The 26,397-nt window shown below is 32.4% G+C and overlaps 1 protein-coding gene across 1 annotated transcript; it reads right to left on the reverse strand.

The window, feature by feature from the left end:
• Positions 1–204: 204 nt before the first annotated feature.
• On the reverse strand, positions 205–26,397 carry LOC143083488 (protein mono-ADP-ribosyltransferase PARP14-like). Its single transcript, XM_076259748.1, has 16 exons — positions 26,309–26,397; positions 20,679–20,884; positions 19,958–20,194; positions 14,400–14,636; positions 11,648–13,360; positions 10,870–11,295; positions 10,132–10,217; positions 9,191–9,421; positions 7,714–7,935; positions 6,728–6,758; positions 5,413–5,612; positions 4,385–4,557; positions 3,932–3,988; positions 3,364–3,485; positions 2,892–3,187; positions 205–737 (listed from the first exon to the last, which is right to left on the reverse strand). Exons 2-16 carry the CDS (start codon positions 20,875–20,877, stop codon positions 726–728), a joined length of 4,242 nt encoding a protein of 1,413 aa, XP_076115863.1. The 5' UTR covers positions 20,878–20,884; positions 26,309–26,397; the 3' UTR covers positions 205–725.

Below are 26,397 nucleotides of genomic sequence, written 5' to 3' on the forward strand. Positions count from 1 at the left end.
CTGAATTTGACCTGTTGGTACAATTTGTAAAGCTTTTTTGTTAATTCATAGATATCAGAAGATGTTGTATGAGTGCCAACGCCAAATTACAATTTAAAAAAATAAACCATTATAGGCCAAGGCATGTCTTAAACACGAAACCTTAAATATTAAAAACAAGTCTCATTATAATACTGCATTAACTCAATACAATAAACAAATCTGTTTTATCTGTGTTTGAACATTTTTATAGATACATGCAGTTTTTCAAAATATTTTTAAGCATAGCGTGGTAGAATGGTGTTTTCTTTTAGATATCGAATAGCATCAACAATTCATGTACTAATAACTGTGTCATTAATGAAATAGGCCTGGATGTTTATGCTGGTAAGATACTTAAACTGAAAAATATTTGCTTTCGGTTTGCATGTTTAAAAAATTAATACAATTTCATAAATTGAAAGAAATGAAAAGGAAAATATAGATGTATATCATATTGTTCATTGTTCACTTATTTGTAGAGAAAGGATATAGATTACATATGTGTTTAGGTATTGTCTCTTTTTATTGTATATGTTCATTCATCTGCCATTTGGATACCAAACAGGATGGAAACTAACATGTTCATTGTAACAAACACAGTTATTAGAAGATTGCAGAAGTTTTCCATTTACAGGTCTTCTAAACATTGAAATAAAATGTAGTAATGTTCAAACCAATCACATGTGTTTGCACATATATCACACTTAAAACTTTTTCTGAAAAAGAAAAACACAATGTTGTTATTGTCAATTTCTAAAAAATGTATACAGAACAATATACATAATAATCACGGTATCTTTAACTATGCATTTTTGCAGGGACGGATTTAATATGCGGTATGTTAAAAACTAAGTTAACCTTAATAATATCTCATGTATATCTTATTGAGAATACACTCAATTGCTATATTTCAGTGTTGAGAATACAGTTGTATCGTTTCCATTGATATCTGTAAACTGATCATGCCGATAAGAGACCATATATGTAACTATAAAAAAAATGGCAACTGTATTAGGCTATCATATACACTAATGTTTGAGTTGTTCATTGGTGTTGATTTGAAGACAGCAAATGGACATAGAACAGAAATGTTGATACGTTTGTTTCTAAGAGTTTATCAATTTCAGTAACACAAATCGACCGTTGGTTCCAATTGTCAAAACGGATGTCTTTTACTCAACATGTGAATTTTTTTTCACACGATTATAGATGAAAGTTTTTGTCTTTCTTTTCGAACTATATGGATTTTTTTTCGACCTACAACAAAATTGTTAAACACGTTAAATGCACACTAAGGACGGTGCTGTTTGCTTATTTAGCATCCTCGTTATTTAATAGTTATTGTGTTTTAAATATGACTTGTTAAGTTTCAACTTCGCCTATTTGAATCTTATATACAAAATATTCAAATACCCTTGTCTAGGTCAAATTATAAATTAAAAAACATTGACACAAACAATAAATCAACCAGAAAATTACACTGTGTCGTAAATATCGATGATAGGCTGCTCTGTCTGTTCGAGGATTAAAATACACTCATACATAAACGAATGTCAAAATATCAAAACTTAGATCAAATATCGCTTTCAACTGTTCATTGCTCACAGAAGGCATACATTAGCTTGTTACATGTGTTACTCAATTATAGCGTTGTATCATTAAAACTGTTCAATGTTTCTTCAAAGCAAAGGTAAAGATATCAAATTAACACCATCAATTAGCATCACTGGTATATTCAACAAATCGTTATAGATATAACGTCCTTTTTCTAGATCATTACACATCAAAAAGGGACGTAGTTCGTGAGTTCACACCGGGTTTGTGATTGGGATCGTAAATCATAATTATTGGTTTTCTTTTGTGGACTTCTTTGTATTTTCCTTCATATTGTTTTGATCGTAGTTTTGTCTGTTTTGTTTTGTATTTAACTGTTTAAGAGTTAATGGAGCAACGACACAATTTTCATTTTTCATATAAAAAACAGAAAAGTCAGCACGAATAACGATATTAAACACATGGTCACATACTATGGTATCACTGAAATTCGAGACTCAGAGTCTACCACCAATGTCAACATTTATCGAATCTTTTTATCTCAGTTTTTGTATATTTTGTATTATAAAAGAATCTACTAAAACCATCAAACACATGTAAAAACGCAATAGATATGAAATGAAATGAATTAAGGACGTTAAGCAACCAACAATCAATCAATCAATGAAATGAATTAAATCAATTACGCAAAATTTGCGTTTCACAGCAATATATCCTAAAATTGAAAGACTTTAGTTCAAAGATCTTATTTTTAACAGAATTCAAGAATACTGAGCGAAGTCAGGTATAAAAAAACAAAGCGACAAACAATTGACCACATTATACCTCCAACCACATTATACCTCTATTAAATATAAAATGAAATTAATCAAAAACACGTAGAGGTTCGACATAGCTACATTCAGAACGGGCAATGCTCTTGACACTGATACATAACTTTCTTTAATTGGTGGTTAATCCTATTTCCATCGTTTGAAACGTTCTGCAATATCGTACAGTTTACGTACGTTTCAAATATTATTTACAATTCTTATGTTTATAGACAAATTTTGCGTTTGATATCATACATGTCTTTACAGATAATTCAAAGAACATTGACAGTTTACACGTCGGTCTTCTTTTTAAGTTGGCTACATAATACATGTAATAAGGTTTAAACAGCTTGTCAATGTTTGCATCGGTTCTTGAAATATTTTGGCTTCAACATCGATCACTGAAGACATGTATTGTCCAATTTCGAATATTATTGAGTAAAATTATTACGTTTAGTTATGTTAATTCTATTTCATGGCAAATAAATGTTTAAAGGGGCTTACCTGTTGATAAGCAAACCCTCTCGTTGTATAGTGCACAATGTAAAACGGAAGAATATGATGAGAGTTGAATATAACAAGCTCTTTCTTATCTGGTGACATATGGGAGTCATGGCCTTGTTGAAGTGAAGCTCCTTGAATCACAGCAGGACATACGTACACATTCCCAGGTAAGACCTGACAAAGAAGCAGCTGAGTGGCCCCTGAAATGTAACCCATCGAATAACCAGGATATTCACTGAAGTAGACACCTCTACCATAGAAACCGGTATCAGTCCTGTGCGCGAATCCTTGCTGGCCTAGAAAAATAAAAAAAAAAGATGTGATAATTTTTATTTTCCATTTGAAACTGTTAAACGAGTATTTCACATCGAAGTAACTGTTAATTGAGATTGATGCAAATTCTGGGATATGCATTAATTTGTTCCAGGTATTTAATTGATTCTGGGTCATATACGTACAGAAGAAGATTTACCTGGGACTTTGAAATTGTTTTCAACAATAGACTTTATGTTTGTCGCTTGTGTACCATGAAACGCTAATATTGGATAAGCCATCTTGGCTCCTCTGTGCTTCTTCATGTCATCTATTGCTTTGCTAAAATACATAACAGTGAATATCTTAATCTTTATAGTAACACCGTATCCATTCTAAAAACATTGTTAGTGAGCTTATGTGGATTTGAATAAAGATACATGTTTCAAATTGATCAAACTGTTGTCATAAATTATGTCGTCTATATTACATTACATCAGATTTAACCTATCACAAACTCTTATAGAGATTTTAAGCATACAAATGTGTATGTTAATAGTCATCAATGTGAAGCAAACAACTGCAATTCATTAACACATGTGAGAAACAACTTGTTAAACTACAAAATCGTCCATTAGTAAAGTAAAACCTGATGACAGTACATGTTTTTGTTTATACTATGTAGATTTTACAGATTACACATACCTCATTAACCATTTCTATAAATAACAAACTACACAGTTTTTTCTCAAGAGATTTGTTTATTGACAAGATTCGTATATACTTACTGGAAATGTTTTACTAAAGGTGGGTTAACCACATACTGTACTTTGTTTACTGTGAAGCTGTAATGCAAGATAACAAATGCAGCATATAATTGTGTAAGAAAATATGTCGTAATATTTTCTATTCTTGTGTTGTTTTCTATTATTAATTATCATCAAGTAAATATTTAAAACTAAGTCGGATTTTAGTTATTTGAATTACCTGTAAACATTTTTGAATCAAAATAATGACAATGAATATTTTTGGTTGCAGTTTATGTCTTCGATGTATCATGTTGGTAAGTGAAAACTCATAAACAAATCAAAGGCATACACGCATTCAAGTACTGCTTTAATTTTGTCTATTAATAAAATTTCTGATCATGTAGAGATTCGGTAAATTTTTTGCATTATATAGTTATAATTGTGTAAAATTTCAATACATTCTTTTTTCGTTTGTCATAATCATACAATTACCTGTTTCCACTTCCACTGATTAGCCTATAAAACTGAGACTCTGCAAGTCTGAAGTGGGTTTGTGCAGCTGACCCTTCCTTGTACGCTCTTTCTGGATATAGGTCAAAGTAAACAACTTTGTTTCCTTCCAGAGCCTCTTTTTCGCCATGCATTAATAACTGTCTGTTTGAAACCTAAGATGGTATTTGACAAACTATTAATTATTAGAAGTCTAATTGTTTTACTTAAATATTTCAAGTTTGGCACTGAATGAGAATATAAGTGAATACTATAGTATATCATGCTTGATTTGTGTATTATCTTTTTTTTTATCTGAAATATTAAATATTTATTTCAGAAACACATACTACCACATTTAAAATACCAAATATTTAAAAGAAAAATATTCTCTAAATATCATATAATATTTTTATCAATTGTTATAATCAAAGATAATATTCCGCAGTGCAAATCCTAGGGAAAATATATGGGTAAACTTATGTGTTCCAGAAGAATGTATAACTCTTATTTGAATTGAAGCACCCATATCATTGTTCATGAAAATAAAATGTCGCTGTTAAGTCGTATTAGATCATCAATCCTGTACTAAAAGCAACGAATCTACAAATGAAGCGTATTGGTGAAGTTATGTTCAATATATATTTCATAATGTCTGAAAATGTCAATATGATGTCTTAGGGATTCCAATTAAAATACTTCAAGTTATAGAGTAAATGCATAAAATTTACAAGTAATGCCCTTGTAATTTCGTGTTTAATCTGTCAACTGTTTAATACGAACACCACTGGTGAGTCTCAAATAGACGAACTAAGCCTACGACAATACAAATAGGCTGGTATCTTTGATTATATAATGTTGTTACATCTTTCATCTGATTTGTATCTTTTAGCGCATTGTATAAAGGAATGCAAAACAATGATATATCATTATTCCGATAAAATGTGTTATATTAAAGTTAGACTGTAACAGGTCGTTTAACTGTGCAATTATGTTTTCAATACTTAAACTATAAAGAAAAAAATTCTAGCCTTCTTTTGCAGTTGATCTAGTTCTTCGTCTTTCTTCTTCATTTCATCTTTAGTTTCTTTTAGTTCTTCCTCAAAGTGCTGTTTAGCTGCAATCGCAGTTTTTAGAACTTCGCGTTTCTCTTCGTCGTTCATTCTGCTAAACACAACTGATGAAATTCCTCCCTTTAAAATTCTATCTGTATTCTTCACAGTAGAAGTTTCTACAATGAAAATATATATGCAGTGTAAACCCGTTACAAACTGGATACGTTTACGAACTGGCTGCATAATTATATTAATATAAATTAATCATATCTTTAATCATTTTTGATTTGAATGTATATCAATATATTTCTGTTAAGACATATCTTTTCTAAACAAACTTTAAAGCCAAGAATTTCGAAGATGACGTATTTGAAATGATACATTCTTAAGTGCTTTTACTTGACAAAAAAAAACATATCACTATAAACCAACTCCATTGTGAATAAAAAAAATGAGTAATGTGTCTACAGAACACATATGGTGACCTGCTTGCATATAACGTTATTAAGGGACATAACTAAAGAAGGATTAAGAGACAATACTCAAAGGAGAAGGTCCGGTAAGGGCCGATTTCGGCCTAAAATTTCAAGTTCATCTAACAAAAGATTTTAGACACTTTCTAAACACTTAAGTGTCTAATTCAATTGATTCATTTCGTTAATGTGGAAGATTTTACCTTAATAAGTCATTTAAAACGCCCCGATTCAAGCTTAAATATGAAAAATCTATCAAATATGCCAAAAATCGTCACTTTTCATATGATTTTTGTCAAAAATGAAAGTGGCCGCATCCGTGTTCATCCTCAACCTTTATATATATTATGTATTATCATCAAATACAACTTACAATTCAATATTATGAATGTCTAAAATTTAACTAAAATGCTACAATTGTGAAGATTTCAGTAATTTAGCATGACTTAATGATGCTAGTACCCGATATATGTGCATTATGTTGTCAAAAACAGCCCATATTTATGTAGCAGAGGCATTCTACTTTGCAATAAATATCTAAACGATTACATTTTCACAATTTTCTAAAACTGCTATATTGAGGCCAAAAAGGGGTCGTACTGAACCTACTCCTTTGTACTTGATCTGCGTGTTCTGGTAATGAGCATTTTATATCAATTTCATATCATTTTGATGAGGCTAACTAACGTTAGTGAACGTTATATATTATTAAAAATAAGAAGGTGTGGTATGGTTGTCAATAGACAACTAGAAACCATCTGACAAATAATTTAAGCCTTGTTTTCATCATTGTTGTTTTTCAAATTTCAATCACTTACTTTTTCTGTGGTTTTCCTCTGTTTCGAAAGCCTGCAAAATAGTTGTTTATTAAATATACTACAGTTTATATAGTATAAAATGATGTTCACTTTGTGTTATATATTATAAAGTTTCCACTTTTATTGAGTAAAGTTGATTCAAAATTAGTTTGCCAAATATGTAAGTCATATACATTGCAGCAACTTATATTTCTATGCATTTTGCATCCTTGGTTTGGAATTTTTTAAGCTTTACGTACACATGAAATTTGTCAAGTGTTATGTTTATTTCCCTGACTTAAATAAGGAGATACAAGTTTCTACATGACTGTTAGAATGATGATAAAATAAAATTAACGGTATCAATTTTCTTGCACCAGATGCGCATTTCGACAATACATGTCTCTTCAGTGATGCTCGTGGCCAAAATATTTAAAATCCAAAACTTATATAAAAGATGAAGAGCTATAATCCAAAAGGTCCAAAAAGTATAGCCAAATCCGTGAAAGGAATCAGAGCTTTGCATGAGGGAGATACATTCCTTAATTTATAATAATTTCTATCATTTTGTAACAGCAAATTTTAATAACACGAAACAAATCCGTATTTTCATGCCAGTACCGAAGTACTGGCTACTGGGCTGGTGATACCCTCGGGGACTAATAGTCCACCAGCAGAGGCATCGACCCAGTGATAGTAATAAAATTAACGGTATCAATTTTCTTGCACCAGATGCGCATTTCGACAATACATGTCTCTTCAGTGATGCTCGTGGCCAAAATATTTAAAATCCAAAACTTATATAAAAGATGAAGAGCTATAATCCAAAAGGTCCAAAAAGTATAGCCAAATCCATGAAATTATTATGAAATTTCAAAGCAAGGGATAACAATCTTTGTGCAACCTTCAACACTTAAATAAATAAAAGACTCAACAAATGCATTAGTTTTTTTATTCTAAGAGTTTAGATGACGATCGTAAACATATGATATTAACAAATAACAAACCTTAACAGTGTCATGATCTTTATCATATACTACAAACAGAACTTCTGTGATCACCGATTTTGGATTTTGCAATGAGAACTCTTCTACACACTTGTGCAATGATTTGGCTACAAGACCTGCAGGATATCTAAGTTTACCTGTTCCCATCGCTGGGAAGGCAATAGAACTGCATTTATTTTTAGAAGCAGTCGACAAACATTCCATCACGAACTTTTCTAGCTCCTGCAAATTATATATAAACAACATATAGACAAATATGTTCTTCAAGTGCGTAAGTAATTCGATATGAAGAAAAATAACTATATAAATGATAAAGTCATGTTAATATTTTATATTTAAATCAGCTGCTGTAGAGTATTATTCCTAATAATTACTGGTAGCTGATAAGTACAATCCGTACAGAACCAGGTATTCTAGGACAAGCATTTTAAAACTATACATTTTAACGTTTTACAAATTTGACTAGAAAAAAAAACGTTGCATAAAGACTTAAACGTATCATTCTTTTTTATAAGTAGCACACCTTTATTTAATTGAACTGTTGAAATGTGTTGTTTTCTTGATGTTAAACACCACAGCAAAATAAACTGATTTTAAAAACTGACACAAATTATAGCGGACAAAGCATTAAAAATGAATTTAATCTATCGTTAAATCTTACTTATATAAATAAAGGCAACAGTATTATACACCTGTTCAAAACTCATAAATCCATGGACAAAAAACAAAATCGGGGTAACAAACTAAAACTGAGGGAAACGCATTAAATATAAGAGGAGAACAACGACACAACATTAAAATGTTACACACACACAAACGGACTAAGCACTAGACAAAATCCTATGAGAATAACAAATATAACATCAAAACCATATACATGAATTTGGGATAGATAAGTACCGTGACACGTCTTATAGTAATGTGAATTCACACTCAAAAATAAGACAAAACAAACTACACAACGGAAACACAACGTTAAAATGTAACACACACAGAAACGAACTATAATATAACAATGGCCATATTCCTGATTTGGTACAGGACATTTTTAAAGGAAAAAATGGTGGGTTGAACCTAGTTTTGTGGCATGCCAAACCTCCCTCTTTTATGGCCATGTGAAATATAACATTAAAATGACAACACATCATTACAGGACTACAATATAAATAAATAGGAGAACATAATTGACAAAGAAACACACGAATAATAGCTAACAAAAGGCAACAAACTAATGACGTATGGTAAGAGACTTCATTAGATAATAATATCTAAGTAAAATTCGACATTATCAGGCTTTTTTCTGTTAGGTAGGATTATCACTGAACTAGTACACATTTCTGTTCAGGGGCCAGCTGCGGAACGATTTTCTCGCTGTAATGAAGACACATTGGTGGCCTCCAGCTATTTTCAACTTATTGGTAGGGTCGTTGTCACTTTCTCTTTTTCTATTGTCAATGTTATTTAATTACTAACTTACTTTAATTTCCGATCCTTCTTTACGCCATTGATTCAAGCATCCATGACAAACAATTTTACACTTTAAATTACCACCAGATGTAACAGCAATAGCTCCATAATTGATACCATTAGGATAGTTCTGTGAACACTCTTGTTGTAAAGATGGACCACCATTTTTCAACAGTGAGGCGGACACTGCGCCATGATCCAGCTTTAGTTCTTTTGACGTCGTATTTACAATCGCTCCAACCTTAATAGAATCATTTGATATACACTCGAAATATAATGCCAAGTAGCCTGTCTAATTTGAAATGTGAAATGAACGTAGTTATTTCACTTCTCTGACGCGAAACAACAGTATGTGTTGTCAAGAAGTTGATGACATCGGATCAAAACAAATTGTGAATGCGTAGAAAAAGATATAGTTCCTTACATATTTTACTTTAATTTTATAAATGTAAAAAACAGAATTATTAATCAAAAAAATCAAATAATGAAATATATTCAAATCATTACCGAAATACACATATAATTAATTCATTAGCTACGCGCATTCGTGAATTGTTGTGTTGTTCGGTCACTCGTTTTTTATTTTTGTCTGTTTTATTTATTCTATACCTATTCGTCTAAATTATTAATTTACATATATCGTGTCATTTTCCTTATTTGAACATTTTACGATGGTTCACATGGCGAATGATGCATTTACAACAGAAGCTGATTTTGTTTCAATGTTTGAAGTTTTATTTTATCGTGATTTGTACGTTCAGAAACGGGTAATTGAATACCTATAAACAGGTCTGTAGCAATGTGTAACTTCTGAAGCTGCTAAAACAATAAGCAAAATGAAGCATTGTGATACAAAAATATGTATTCAATTTTATACCAAAACTGAATAATAATTCCGTGTACCCAAATACATACAAGAATCCGAAATTAGTTTATATGTTGTATCTTTACCTTCATTTTTGCTAACTGTCCTTTAATTATCTTTATCTCAATATTTCCAATCTGTACATTTTGTTGATCACTTGCAGCAGTTAAACCTGCATTGAATGATAAAGTTAGCTAAAACATGACTTCATCTGTTCATATGATGTTCCTTAGTTTCAGAGGTCGAAGTACATCACCTCTTTCGCTTCTTGAAAATTGTAGTTTTAAGAACCGGAATCTTCCAAAATGAAACTTCAGATCTATGATTATAAAATCAAGTCTAGTCTATCGCAATATGCAAAGTGCTTTTGGTCCTCAATGCTCTTCAACTTCGTACTTTTTATGGCCTTTGTAACATTTTTTTATTCGAGCGTCACTGATGAGTCTTTTGTAGACGAAACGCACGTCTGGCGTAAATATAAAATTGCAATACTGGTATCTATGATGAGTTTATTTACGCTTGACTTTTTGTAAATTCTCTCGGAAACATTTAGTGATATATGGTATAGCTATTACACTACACTAACTGCACTTTCATTTTGCCATGTGATAAGTGACTTTCTGATTGAATTTTTCTTGGAGTTTTTTTGTGATTTTACTTTTTCAAATAAACTTCTCTTTTTCAAAGCTTAGCTTTTCTCCTCGATATTTCATAGCTGGTGTCCTCTAAGTCTACGTATCTTAATTTATAAATATGTGGTCACTAGCGTATATGCTGTCCCTGAAGGTATTGTGACTTAATAAATACATGCACCTGAAATCTACCTTTAGAAGCTGTCTTTGCGAAATGCATATTTGCTGCTTTCTGAAAGAGTTTGACAGTGTCAAAAACAACGTCACATAAACATACAGTCTGTATGCAGCTAGATGGATGCACTCTGAAATAATCTTTTACTATTTCAACTATTACATTGGTTGCTGCTTCCGAAGGATAGTGAAATATTCCAGTACAGAGAGCTGGGATTGCTATACTGGCAAATTTGTTCTTTTCAGTCACTGCTAAGCATGTCTCAATACACTGGACTAAATACTTTTCCTCATTGTGTTTTCCACCTTTCCAGGTCGGTCCGACAGCATGCGCAATCATTTTACAATTCAAATCACCAGACTTCGAACAAAACACCTCTCCATCAGATAGTGGGCCAGATTTTGTAATGTACTGCTCACATTCATCTTGAATACTTTTCCCACCTTCAAGAGAAATGATGATATTTAACCACGTGAATTTCATAAAAGCTAAGAAAGGAGACAGAATCATTGCAAAGGAGAAATATCATTCTTCAAACAATATTTCATAAATCATCATTCTAAACACTTGAAAACAAGAATGGAATAAAACGGTCTGCATGCACAGAAAAGGGTAGACGGTTAAATCATATACATAAACTACTTATTTCATTTGAACAGAAAAATGATTAACTAAAGCTAAAAGCAGTATTTATTACTAATTTGCAACACATAACTGTCAGTCAGACTTAAACCTTTTAAGAATATGATTTTTTTTTTAGATATTACTGAAAACGAAACGAAATCGATAACTAACCTATCTTAACAAGGACTCTTGCCAATCCACCTTTATGCTGTAGATCTTTATTTGCAGCATTAACTATGACGTCAACATCAAGTTGAGTAATGTCGCCTTTTATTATCAATACTTCTTTATTTCCATTTGTAGTGAAGCAGGCTATTTCTGAAGCATTTCCTTGAACTATACCCTTGCTATCAGTTCTCGTGCCGTCATCAAGGTCATCATCGCTACTTTCGTTACCGTCTTCGCCAATTTGTTTCAATTTTGTCTTTCCCATAACCTTTTTCACAACTTTTTGAAACTTTGAATTTGAAGCTACAGAATTAATGCACTTTAACAAGGACTCTACTTCTTTAACAGCGTCTTCGAAAGCCTTGCCCTGTCCCTTTATAAAAATACTATTATGTGTAATGTTAAAGACTATGTTTTCTTGTTTCAATTCTTTTTCTAGTTTTTCTATTTCTTCTTTCATCAGCTCCTGTAAAAGTTTCACGTCATCAGGACTGAGCTGGTACGATTTTTCTTGTACTCCATTCATGGATATGAAATCGGAAAGTTTCTTGTGAACTAAATGACCATCGGATTGCGATAAACAGTATATAGCAACTTCGTCTAGCTGATTTGTAGTTATTTCTAATATGGTGTTTCTATATTCATCTTCTAAATCCTCAATATATCTTCCAAATTCGCGTGAATTGAGAACAGGTGTCTGCCAGTTTTCTATATCTAAAGATATTTCAATTATAGATTCCTTGAGAATTTCAGCGCATGTGTCCGCTTCGTTGTTTGTCATAGCGTGCACATATATCGTACCATCTTGAAGATCCAACACTCCAACAGTACCGCTTGCTTGGAATTTACCGTAAATCTTCTTTTCAACATCAGGTCGTTTTAAATATTGAATGAAAAGTTTTGACCTCTTGCCAAAACATTCAGAAACTATTCCATTTAATATTTCAAAAATTTCAACTTTCGCAGCAGTTATGTCAACTCTCGTTCCGCAAAATTTTACGACATTGCCTTTTGTGTCTATCTGTATATCAATACCTACATATTTACTTTTCAATTTATCAGCAAAATGTGTATATTCTAGTAGGATCAATTGATGGTGCTTGAAAGATATCATGTCACTCATTTCTTTGGATTTTCGTGTGATATCTTTCGTGATATCTTTTATCATTTCCTTTATAATTGCTGACAGAGTTTGCACAGGCGTTTTGTGACCAACAATATATATCTCAAACGATGTTGTTTTCTCAATTATAACACTAACGTTATCTGGATTCTCCATATTCAGTTCTTTCAGTCTTGACATGAGTAACGTGTGTAAATTCTCAGCAACGGAGTGTTTGTCTACTTGCAACGACTGTAAATATTTGTCAACACCCTCTTTGACATCTCTGCTCCATGTTTGTGCCAGTTTTTGATAACCTGATTTTTCTTTTGAAAGTGTACACTTCATTTCTACCTTATTATCGTCAGATGACGATGGCCACGTGATTTCAGCATTGATTGCTTGTAGCTGTTCGCAAAGCTGTGACTGCGATAATGTTGAATGAAGTAAGAATTTCAATTTCTTGTTATCTATATTTGTGATATAAACAGGTTGCGGCACTTCGAATGCTGCCTTGTCTTCATCATGATGGATTCCAAGGCAGTCGTAGAAAATTTGCACTGTTAATTTACACTTGTCGATTATGTGTGAATTTTCGCAAGCAGCCATTGCATCTATCAACAAAAAAAGAAGACGTCAATTTTATTTCGTTCTTTGTGTCTTTATTTATTGTCTTTTTCAAATTAAAAATTACCTTTTGTTATTTTCTTTGAGTATTTCAATAGATTATTGTTTATTTTCAATATCGAATAAAACTAAACGGAACACATTCTATACAGGAAGTAATAAAATTTAAATTATACTTCCAATAAGGGACACCATCAATGCCTTTAATGTCATTCTCTTCTATACCATTGCTGTATAACAGTGGTTAGTGCACGGATAATGAGGAAAAGCATGTATCATAGAATGTATATGCACTCTTGATCTTATGCACAAAATATCTATACTCAGGATAATCTATTATCTTTAAAAATTACGACTTTTATGTAAACTTCTGATGAAAACGGATTTACTATTAATTTGTTCTTGAGTATATCTTTTAATTTCTTTGCTTGTTTTCCTTTCTTCATTGTTTTATCCCAAAATTATTCTTTATTCTGTAATTCCCTTCTACAACTGTACTGCCTTCAGCGGCATATGTTTATGAAGATGTGCTTGTTTATTTACGTGTTGTGATGTGCCATTATTGTTTCAGATAAGGGGGACGGTTGTGGTACCTTTTGAAACGTTCAAACCCGCTGCATTTGTTGATGTGCAGTGGTTGTCGTTTGTTGATGTTGTTCATAAGTGTTTATCGTTTCTCGTTTTTTATATAGATTAGACTGTTTGTTTTCCTGTTTAGATAATTTCTCACAAGTCATTTTCGGGCCCTTACTAGCTTGCTGTTCGTTGTGGGGCAATGCTTTTGAATGTGCACTTTTAAATATGGCGGAATGTATTTTGGCGAATTTGTTCTATCCGCGAAAAAAAACGAAAATTTAAACTCCTTGAAAATAACCTGCTATACGGTATTGTAGCACATAAATGTTTATAATATGAAATGTCATTTACACTAAGAGATGTTCATTCAATTGAATAATTTAATACAAGCTGGTAAAAATGCCATACAAATTGAATGATAGTTCATTTTTTGTTAACGAATTAACTTACTTTTCGGATCCTGAAAATACACAACACAATAGCCTTGGTCTGTGTTCATTTCTGTTTTAACAACACCCTCTACACCTGACCTTCTCTTGTTATCAAAGTAATATTCAATTGTACCACTGGTAGTTTTTGGACTAAAACCTTTCACTATAATACAGTCAGATTCTGCTACATTGTGTACTTCTATGTGGTTACCGTCAAGAGTCCTTTTCTTACACACAGCTTGAAGTTGTCCAATATCTGCAAAGATAACGGTTAAAACGACAAAAAAAGAATTAATAGAATAACTGTTGAAGTATACATGTACGAATGAATGAATGGATTATAGTTTTCTGTTCATTTTTATTTGACAAAGTTTCTAGGCATTCTAAAACATTATAACATATAAAGCCCCTTCAAATTAAGTGTGTTGATTTGGCTTTACATGTTATAGAATAATAGGCAAAAAACATAACGAACCAAACAATAGGGAATATAAAAACATTAGGTGCAGAGATTTTAAGAAAGGAGAATTATGGGCAATGTTGAGCAAAACAATATAAAGAATGGAGACGAATTGCCTAAAAAATTAAACGATACAGAAATGAAGGAGCCCAATCCAGATCCCTCTAATATCAATCAACTTATCAAAGAGGGACGAAAGATACCACAGGGACAGTCAAACTCCTCATAAACCGAAACTAAACTGACAACACCATGGCTAAAAATAAGAAGACAAACAAGCAAACAATAGTACACATAAGACAACATAGAAAACTAAAGAATAAGCAACGCGAACCCCACCAAAACGTAGAGGTGATCTCAGGTGCTCCTGAAGGGTAAGCAGATCCTGCTCCACATGTGGCACCCGTCGTGTTGCTTATGTGATAACAAATCCGGTAAATAGTATCATTCGGTAGTCACATTCATAAAATGGAAGGGGAGTGTAGACAGTAAGGAACAGAATTATAAGAATTATAAGCCGGTTACCTTTGTTAACTATTATCAAATGTTTGTGTTTTTCCATTACAAAATGAATTATCATTAGTTAGCATAAGCTCGTGGTGCATTAGAATTAAAAAGGAATAACACTTTAAAGAGTAGTTACAGTTGGCACCATCAATTTTGATTAGACGCTGGAAAATATTCGTTTTACTGCATTTAAATCAGTTAAACATGTTTAATACCTGATTTATATACAGTACTAGATTCGGAATAGAAACAAAAGACATAAAAGACCAAAAAAAGGTCAAACATGTTGAAAACAAACTGATAATATCATGACAAAATGGTTCAAAACGACCTAATAATTAACACGTTTACAAAACTCCACATAGAAAACTAAACATTGTGCAACACGAACTAATGACTTGGGTTATATCACGGTAGGTAAAGTGTCCTGCAAGGATCGTGGTTTTTCGAGTGAATCTGTCAATTTTTTTTTTTCGAGTGAAGATTGGGCTTTTTCTAGTGATAAAACATACGATCAGGCCAATTAACTGCTAATTCGTAATTAAAATAGTTCTTTACATGACTACATATCTTATTTTGAATATTATATATGTTTTGAGTACCAAAGAAGCACAATATCCTTGTATCTAACCATTAATTTCAGTACTTGTTATTGTCCAGGTTTTTTTTCGAGAAGACTGTGAGACCGTCCGTCCGGCTTTGTAAACAAATGGTCCGGGTTTTTTAACAAAAATTTGAATAAGAAAAAGGGAATTCTTGACTTTACCAAATTACTTGTCTAGTTTATAAATGTAATTTTATGAATGAAAATGTCATATACAGGTATTCTCTATAAATCAGCAAAACATTAATTACTACTCTGATCGAAATTAATCATCTTCAATTTAATTAAACTACCGTATTGAATTAGAAATTATTGGATTCTTTATCATTGTTTATCAAAAGGTCCTTACAACATAGTGCAGGGGGTTCATAATCTTTTCAACTTCATTTATTGTACTTTTGATGTCACAGTTATTAATAGTTTTTCGAGGTGAACCCTGAGTTTTCATACGGGATATATTGTGGATACCGTTGTACGTCCGTCTGTCCATCGTCAGCATGTCGGACAATAACTAAAAAACGCAGTAACCAATAAGCATGAAAGTTCGGAAATTGTTTATATCTATTGGGATATACTCCCTTTCGAATTTCAAAAAATTTAGATTTTCGTTTCCGAGTTATTGGATTTTATTAAACTAACTAGAGGCTCTAAAGAGTCTGTGTTGCTAACATTGGTCTATGTGATGCAGTGCATATTAAAAAGAACACCTATCTTCTAAATTAAAGACAAGATTGAATTCATGACAAAATTCTCTGTTTTGATGATGGTGACTTGTTTGTAGATTTTACTTGAATGAACATTCATGCGGTTTACAGTTATCTCTATAATGAACTTGGTCCATAAGTTTCAGGGGAGGAGATTTTTGTAAAAAAAAAATGCGTTGCTCATGATCCGCTCCCGTACATTAAAATGAAATTAATAAGCTGCTCTTATTGTGATCTGTTCAACAGAAAATAAACTCTATCCGTATATATCCTAGCATCACGGGACAACACATTGTAAAAGTTAACCGACGTCGACGACGGATAACCAATAATAATGAAAACTGTATAAAAAGTGAATTCTTATTCTTAAAGGATAATTTTGTATGGTCACTCGAATGTGTGAATATGTTCTAAATTGGTCAGACAATCTAACCTATAAATAGATTAAGGCTTTTAGTTTTTTTTTAGGTTTTTTTTACATGACATTGAAAATTTATAAATAGGTTTCATAACGAGTGAGAATGGCTATCGCTTGATATCAACTCCAGTTATTTAATTTCAATATACCAATAAACGAGCCTGCGGCGAATTCATTATTTTTATTTCAATAAAATAACGTGAAATTACCTACTTACTTACTTACTTACTTACTTACTTACTTACTTACTTACTTACTTACTTGAATTAATAGACGATATCAAGCGATTTCCTATTTTCACAAGTTGTTAATCCTATTTGTCGTATGTTCAACACCCTCATTGTGTTAAATTAAAAATTCCGCAAATCGTTGGTCAAGTATTTGCACATGAAATGTATATCGTAGTAACCTTTGATTGTTATCAATGACATAACGTATAGTTATAGTATAGTTCAAATTAACGGAGATTTCCGTATCATCTTTTCGTATCACACTCCTTTCATTGTGATATGAGAAATGTCTATTCATGCAAGAAATATATAATAAGCCACAACCATAAGAGAATAAACTTTATTTTATGAAAACGCAACGGGTCTATCATGCGCCAAATAAAATACGGAGTAAGAAAAATGCCATGTAGTAAAACATATTCTACTAAAAAAGGTATGCCCCTACCCCAACAAAAAAAATCATAAAAAAAACATTCACAAACTTAATCCGACCAGTTTTTATCCTATTGACAATAAAATCTGAATTAAATTTCATATATAGTTAACAATTAAATGAATAATTCATTAGCTTAATTTACTATTTTTACGTACGTTTCAATCCAAATTGTCTATGCTTACATTAGATTGTTGACATCATGAATATGTCTCAATCCAAATTGCCTATGATTACATTAGATTGTTGACATCTTGTATACTATGTTTTTTGATCGAGTTAAGCCTTCCAATTGATACTTTATCGTGTAGTTTTCTATGTTGTGATGTTATGCTATTGTTTCAGAAAAAGGGAGAAGGTTGGTACCATTAAAACCTTTAATCCCGCTGCAAATGTTTGCACCTGTTCTTAGTCAGGAATCTGATGTACAGTAGTTGTCGTTTGTTTATGTAATTTGTACGTGTTTCTCGTTTCTCGTTTTTTATATAAATAAGATCGTGGGTTTTTCCTGTTTTTAAAATGGTTTTACACTAGTAATTTTTGGGCCCCTTATAGCTTTTTGTTCGGTGTGAGCCAAAGCTCCGTGTTGTTGGCCGTACATTGACCTTTAATGGTTTACTTTTATATTTTTTTATTTGGATGGAGAGTTGTCTCAATGGCACTCACACCACATCTTCCTATATCTATGTAATTTATAAGATGTGCAAAACAACAATACATACACACAATACTTGTTTATAAACTGTAAGTATCAGTACACTTTTATTAAACTGATGAATGCATTGGTTTCGTGCCTTAAAAATTACATAATTCGAACCCTCTTTATTTTTTAAACGTAAATACAATGACACATTACATTCTAAGCTATAGGATATTTGTATCATCACTCGATAAAACACGGACGCCCTCGAAAAAACACGGCTACTCTCGAAAAAAACCGACACATCGAAATGAATTTAGTCTCAAAATGTCGTTTTCAACGCAACAACAATATTTTTTGTAAAGTGTCTGTATATCTATGGATATAGTGATTCCATGTATGCATTTCTATCGACTTTTACATTGGTATGAGTATAAAAAGGGCTTTGTTCTGTTATCGGGAAAAAAAAGCGTCGTAAGGCTATATTCAACTTTTTAAAAGAAAAATAATGTCTGATTGATAATCTCTTTTTATCCTAAATACTAACACATCGTGTATATCCTTGTTCATTAAACTCAAGCTTCTATATCACGTCCTGTCAGAAAAAAGTCTGTTTGTTTAAATTTTGAATATTATTCACTCGAAAAAAAGTGGTCACCCTCGACAAAACCCGATCAAATCACTCGAAAAACCACTTTCCTAGTTGGACACTATACCTACCGTGAATATCAGAATTTTCAGATGGGTACGCAAATCCTTCTCCACATACATGTGGCAAACGTCATGTTGCTCATGAAAGTAAAAACCCGGCAACTAGTCTAACTCAAGGGTCATTTATTTATTTTTTTTAAAAGAAGCACGGGAATGTGGCTACGACCAGTTGAAGCATGGTGAAAATAAGTAACATTAAACAGGTTTTAGTATTTAGCGGATATAAGCTTATATGATTCCATGAATGCTAAATAATGAGATTCGTGAACTGCACAATGTTCTTAATGTCTATGACGTGATATAAGCTGTTGTTTGTCCTTTTGTCGTTATACTTCGTCGCCAAGATTTTGTTTTAAAAGTCACTCTTTGATTCATGAGTTTCAATCCTTATTAATTTTTTTTGGTTACCTTTACTACATATTTTGATGAGCAAGTTTTTTTTAAAGTAACAAAAACAATAACATTTGTATGGAAACAAAATAATCGTTACTATGAAACCAGGTCTATTGTTGTTCTAGAATGCGGCATACTTTTAATTGTTTATAAAACAAATTACCGTATGGTATAGCGGGTTATTTTTGATGGATGTTAATTTTCGCTTATTTTCGCAGATAGAACAAAATTGCCAAAATAAACTCCGCCAACTTAAAAATGCACATGCAAAGGTATTGGTAAAACAATTTCAAACGCCAAAATATTTCGTAAACCTTATTCAAAGAACATCGCGAAATTTTACATGCGCGAAAATAGCCCGCTATACGGTATGATCACTGGAGTATTGGTCTTCACTATAGTATTTTTAGTTTGAATATTTCTTTTGTATCATTTGTCTCTCTTTTTTCTTAGATACTAAAAATGCAATACACATACCGACCGGCTTCAAAAATGTAATGATTGCTGTTCCTGATTCTTCATCTCCAAACTCTACAGACGCCACGTCTTGTTTTGTTCTTGCCTCTATGAAGTTGGTAACATTGTCTTTAGATGATTTTGCGTTCAATCCAGTAATCATCGCCTTATTTTTGCAATATGTTGGCGCGACATGTTCTTCCACATGCAACACAGCTCCCTCTACTTTATGTTCTTTTTTAAATATAACTGATACATCTAATAATTCAAAGAATTAAATATAGTACCGTAAGTGGATGCATTTTTGCATGAAATACGTATTTCAGTCTGACTATGATAAAATGCATAACACATCTAGTTCTAGCTTTATACTTTCGTTTGACCGGTCCAGGCTTTGAACCCACGACTTCTCGCATTTGAGGACGAGACCACCGAAGATGTTTTGGTAGTCAAGCAGGCTTCTTACTTTTGATCGACACATACAGAATATGGCTTGATTTTAGATATCTTTATGCGCTCAAACCCTCCCTAACATAGAACAGTGGTGTTGCAAATCGACATAAGAAACAATTGTGGACAATTAAGTGATTATCATATTGGGTTGAAAGAAGTATACACCAGAGCGATGGCAGCAAATTTTCCCTTGTAACCGGGAGGAAGGTTATGTTCTTTTAAAAATCTATCTTTTTCCCCTTATTTTGTATGTATGTTTAAAAAATGAAGGAAATAACACATGGCTTACCTTCATTTCCATCAAAAGTCAATAAGTACATTCTTTTGTTAGGCACATATCGAATATCTATGACGTCACAATTTGCCCCTCGTCTAGATTCAAAATAGTATCTGATAGTGTTTGATGAAGTTGTTTCTTTCATTCCTCTAACTTCAACAGTATATTTAGTCACTGTTGCAGAGGGAGTCAGTTCATTCGACTTGTCCATTCTACCACTGAAATCATTCACAAAAACTATATCTATCAAAACTGCTTCATATGGCTTTTGTTTTGAAACAATAAATGGTTTTATCCTCATTTGGAGTGACATAGTTTTTTCTTCTTCAATGCATGCCCACCTAACACACAGCTAATGTTATAGCACGTGATAGATGATGATCTAAACCTCATTTTTCGTTAACCAATCGAATCGTTCTGTGCAATTTTTGTAAAAAATGAATTAAAGTCGAGAAATATTTTTCAAAAAAAAAATTACCATCTGTGCTAGAACGTAAAATAGCCTTTAACTTTCATTTCTTTTTATACAATATATTACTGGTATGCGTATTATAGATTTTTGATATCAAAAAAAAATAATAATGTGATTTTTCGTTGAAAGGAAGGATTTTTGAAATAAGGACAAAATGGTTACAAAAAAGTAACGTTTGTCACAATGTTGTCCTTATTTCAAACATCCTTCCCCTTCTTTCAATTTCTTTTAGTTTTAGTATAAGAAAAACATAAATATTTATCAGTCCAAGTTCTTATTTATACACATTGGTTTAACTGTATTAGATGTCAGACCACCAATTTACTCCCTCAAACTAAGAACGTAAAAGTCGCCCTACTTTGACTCAAAATGTGTTTTGATGTAATTGTTTACTAAAACTAACCATTGCATTTGTTTGAGATTGACAAGATTCAGAATGGAACATATACTTTTCAGGGTGTGAGATCATCTCATGGGAGGTTAACCTGATTTAAGAAGAGACAAAGTCGACATTAATACTGAAATGATAATAGATTACAATGATACGTTCCACTCAATGACCAGTGCGGTCTTACAGGTTTAGTCTTTGTTTTTATAACATTGAAGCTGGGAATGACATGAGGATCAGTCATAGCCACGTGGTTCCTTTTAAGTGACAGTGGTCACATTTGCTCTGATCAGTTGGCTACAATACGACATATAAAAAGAACTAATGATACCTTACGTCACGAAGATGCCTATGAAAAAAATCACCACTTATGATGCCCGAAGTGTGGATACATCGGACATGGCTTTGGTATTTGTAAGGTTTTCTCAAGACATAGTGTTGAATTTCAAATTTAGAACCATTTGCTAACTTGAGATAAACAACTTATTCCATTTTGGGCAAGCTATCACTGTAAAACATCTGTGAACTGTTGATCTCTTAAGTAAAGTATTATATGCAACGCACCTATCGTCGTCGACTTAGAACCAAGCAATATGGCTACTGTTTATACAACCATGAAAAGGTGTGTTGACATGTGTATAAAATCCGGCCAGCAGTATTCAGTTCAGACCATTCGACAAACCTTTATATGCCATTGCACAGCAGACCAAACTGTCTAGGCCTCTTGAATGCGGGGTATAAACGTGTGGGAGGGTTCCACACCATAGCATGCTTTATTCTACGTTGTCTAGAGGAGGGTGAGATCCCACTTAAACATATGTTACCTAGCCGTATTGTTGCGCATGTCCCAAGTCAGAAGCCTCTGGCCTTTGTTTGTCTTAAAATTAAGAATGGAAATGCGGAATGTGTCAAAAGACAACAACCCGAACAAAGAGCAAATAACAGTCGAAGACCACCTATGGGTCTTCAATGCAACAACAAAAAAATCCCGCACCTAGAGGCGTGCTTCTGCTGGTTCCTAAATAGAAATGTTTACTAGTCATACTAAACTCCGAAACAAATAATAGAACAGAAAATTAAAAATCATATAACACTAACAGAATATAATATAACTAAGGCCAGAGGCTCCTGACTTGGGACAGGCGCAAAAATACGGCGGGAAAAACATGTTTGTTTTTATATTTCAACCCCCCCCCCCCACCTTTTACCTCTAGCCAGTGATAAAAAAACACACACAACAATACACAGAGTAAAACTCAGTTTAAAAGAAGTCCGAGTATGTTTAATTTTAGTTGATTTATATGTTTTGACGTTTAGAAAGGTATGACGTCCAATTGCACTGCCCTGTGGTCGGCTCGTTGTCTCACTGACATATTCCAAAATTCAATTCTCAATTTTATTAATTGCTTTTATTGGAAAACTCTATGTTGATAGGGGTGTGATAGATGTACTAGTTGATTCGAAATACGCAGTATGTGTACCGTTGAACAAACGCTTCTTGGAAAACAATTCAACATAGCAGTGTTAGCTCTTACTCTTACATATGTGGCAATAAGATATATAATTTAGCCGTGTGTTAGATAGGTGCATTTAAGATATTAATTAGAACTAAATGTTACTCGCTTATATACTGCAGCTCTTTCAGCTATCCAAAATAACATATTTAAGAGCAGACTACACCGACAGATAACCAATATATGTCAGTAACCTGTGACTGCTACGAAAGGAGAAAAGTATGTCTATCTTAATAATAATTTCACGGTCCAGTTAGCAAGCAAGCTAATCAAACATTCACACTCAATGCATGTTGCTGTAAATCATCCTTTTTTTTAATTTGAACCTGACGACATAAAGTCTCAGATTCATGAAGCTGAAAACTATATTTACAACATAAATGTAAATTCTACAGTACGGAATAACATTGTAAACGTCACAAACAAGACGATTGACGGTAAATGACTGATTATCACAAATGAATACCCATGCAATGCAAATTGACTACGCAAATAGCACAGTAACCGTATAAACAATCATTCAGAAGTTTAGGGAAAGGAGTCAATTAAAAAGAAACAGAAACTACGGAAACGCTTGTGCTTTAGGTAAAGAGTTAGTATAAAGTAATTTTGTTGTTGAAACTATCAAAATGTAATACTAGAATTTATCAGACAATTTATTAGAATTATTCAATGTATTCGTGTATAATATTATAATAAACTAGAGGAATAAAAATCTTAAATATTAAAACAGTTCGTTTCTAAACCTTTTTCTTTCTTTGTCGTTAGTTTCTTTTGCTATTGATTGTTATATCAAAACCACATTTAAATAAAGACAACAGTAGAATACCGCTGTTCGAAAGTCATAGATCAATTGAGAGAAAATAAATCCTGGTTCAAGTTACAAACAAAAACGGAGGGAAGCACATCACCTATAAGAGGAAAACAACGAAACAACAGAAACACAAAGTGCAACAAAAAACCAAACGACAATGTAACACGCACAGAAACGAACTATAAGAAAACAACTGCCAATTTCCTGATATAATTCGCGAATATCTGACCACATACGGCTACGATCATTTTAATGTCCTTAAAGATCTGAGTGAGGTTAAGTGAGTAATGATTATCGTCTAAAAATATACAGGAAGTAAACCTGGGACCACACAGGGTCTGTTTTTCCTACCTAGCAGTTTCAATGAAATACAAAGTTATGGCCTAATTATTTACTGTTTCCTATAAAAATCGGAAAAATCGTCACTGAAGGCAATTGTCAAGGTGACTTATGTGTGGATCTTGTTTTTGCTATGCATGTGTTTACTCTACACAGTTTATCTATGTCTTCCTTTTTTAAAGAGAAAAAAAACGCTGGGGAAAAAAAATAGTTCATTGCAATTACTCCTTTAACTTATAAGGTCATATGACTATATTATTGATGGTATCAGTTTATTTTGGATTAATTAGTTTGACTGTCCCTCTGGTACCTTTCGACCCTCTTTTAGAAGATTTTGTGTTGCTTATCTTTTTTGCGATACATATCTCTTTCTTTTATTATAGTTTCTACGAAAACATCGTCATAATTATAAATCGTCAGTCAAGGTCAATTACATCCTACATGTACAAGGAATTGACTGTCGATCCAATTGATTTTATAATAATGTGTGTGTGGAGGAGTGGGGTGGGGTGATGGGGGTAGTGTGAACTTCTTTAAGTTGTAATCTCTGTCTTGACTTTTAATTTGTCAATTTATTCGGTCTTGCATAAAAAAAAATATTACTTTATCTTTTTTACATAAATTGTCATCCTGCCTTTTTCTAATTTCATCTGAAGCCCCAAACCCCTACATATCTTATAGTAGCTCCCTAACCAAAACCTTTCTATTATCTAGTGTAACCTTTTATTCGATACAATTTCTATAATTTCACTTATATTTCACTTATCTTTTCAAGTGTTTATTAAGTGTTTGTAAATTTAGATGTTTAGAGAAACATGAGTGTAAACGTATTTTATTAATAAAATTCAAGTTAGTAATGTACAAAATTTGGCATTTACAAATTAATACAATTGAATAATTGATAGGATAAAATTAAGCTTTTAACTTATATTATGATCCGTTCATTAATTCAAAGGAGAGCATTTCATATTGTGATACTCAAGAAGTAGAATGTACAAGATTAAACAATGTTACACTAGAAAGAACAACAAACAAAACATTCAATAATGTTATGAACTCAAGAGATATAAATAAAAATCAGATAATAGGAATACAATAATAAAGTGCATGTTTCTGAATGGACATAATAGTTAAAGATATAAATATTTGTTGAGCAAGATGTTTGAAATCAGATGACAAATCGTTTGCTATGTAAGGGGCGGATCCACCCATTTTAAAAAGGGGGTGCCCAACCAGGTCAAAAGGGGGGGTCCAACTATATGTCTCCATTCAAATACATTGATCGGACAAAAAAGGGGGTTCCAACCCCCGGACCCCCCTCCCCCTTAGATCTACCACTGAATGTCATGAATGTTTGAACTGTCAAGAATATTTCCATGTTTTGTTTGTAGCTAACTCCCGTGAAACTGTGTATCAAAAATTCTGACAAGAAATGTATGATTCCGATGTTATAAAAATTCTGCTCCCACATGATGTGAAATCGGGGACAGTGCAACAAGTAATGCGCTGTTGTTTCTATGACACCACATAATCAAAGTGGTGAGACCCCCTTATCTTTAACAAAACGATGTTGATTATAGAACTGCATTGCATTTAAATTTTTGATCAATATTAAATCCTAAATCTTTTTGAATGGAGACATATGGTTGAACCCTCCCTTCATCTTGGATTGGAAACCCCCTTTTAAAATGGCTGGATTATTACATATTATTACAATTCTACTATTTAAACTTATTGTCGTTTTGTCTGCCATATACATGATAATATATACATCAACATATCAAAATATAAATAAAAGCGAACTGAATTTTCAGAAAATACACTTTTGTGTCTAACTAGGTCATGATCTTTAATCATTAGGGATACAATTTCGTAGACAATTGTAAAATAACAATAGTTCGACAATTTGAATGCATGCATACAAAAATCCGTGACCATCTTCAATCGATTGATGATTCAAAATAGAACATACAATAAATAAATCGAATTGTAATTTCAAGTACGTCACGTACTCTTGTCACGTCATAGTGAAAATGTGTTCTACATATGAACCAAGCATCTATTGTTAACATTTGTTGACTAATGTAGTCGAATGCAGATAAAATGTTTGTTTACCTTGATAATTTAGCGTCGACACCTAGATGAATGAAAACTATTGTTAATTTCCTCCTTATCCAAAATTTACTTTCACTTTTGGTATTGAC

This window comes from Mytilus galloprovincialis, chromosome 7 (genome assembly GCF_965363235.1).
Source record: "Mytilus galloprovincialis chromosome 7, xbMytGall1.hap1.1, whole genome shotgun sequence".
Classification (NCBI taxonomy): Eukaryota; Metazoa; Mollusca; class Bivalvia; order Mytilida; family Mytilidae; genus Mytilus; species Mytilus galloprovincialis.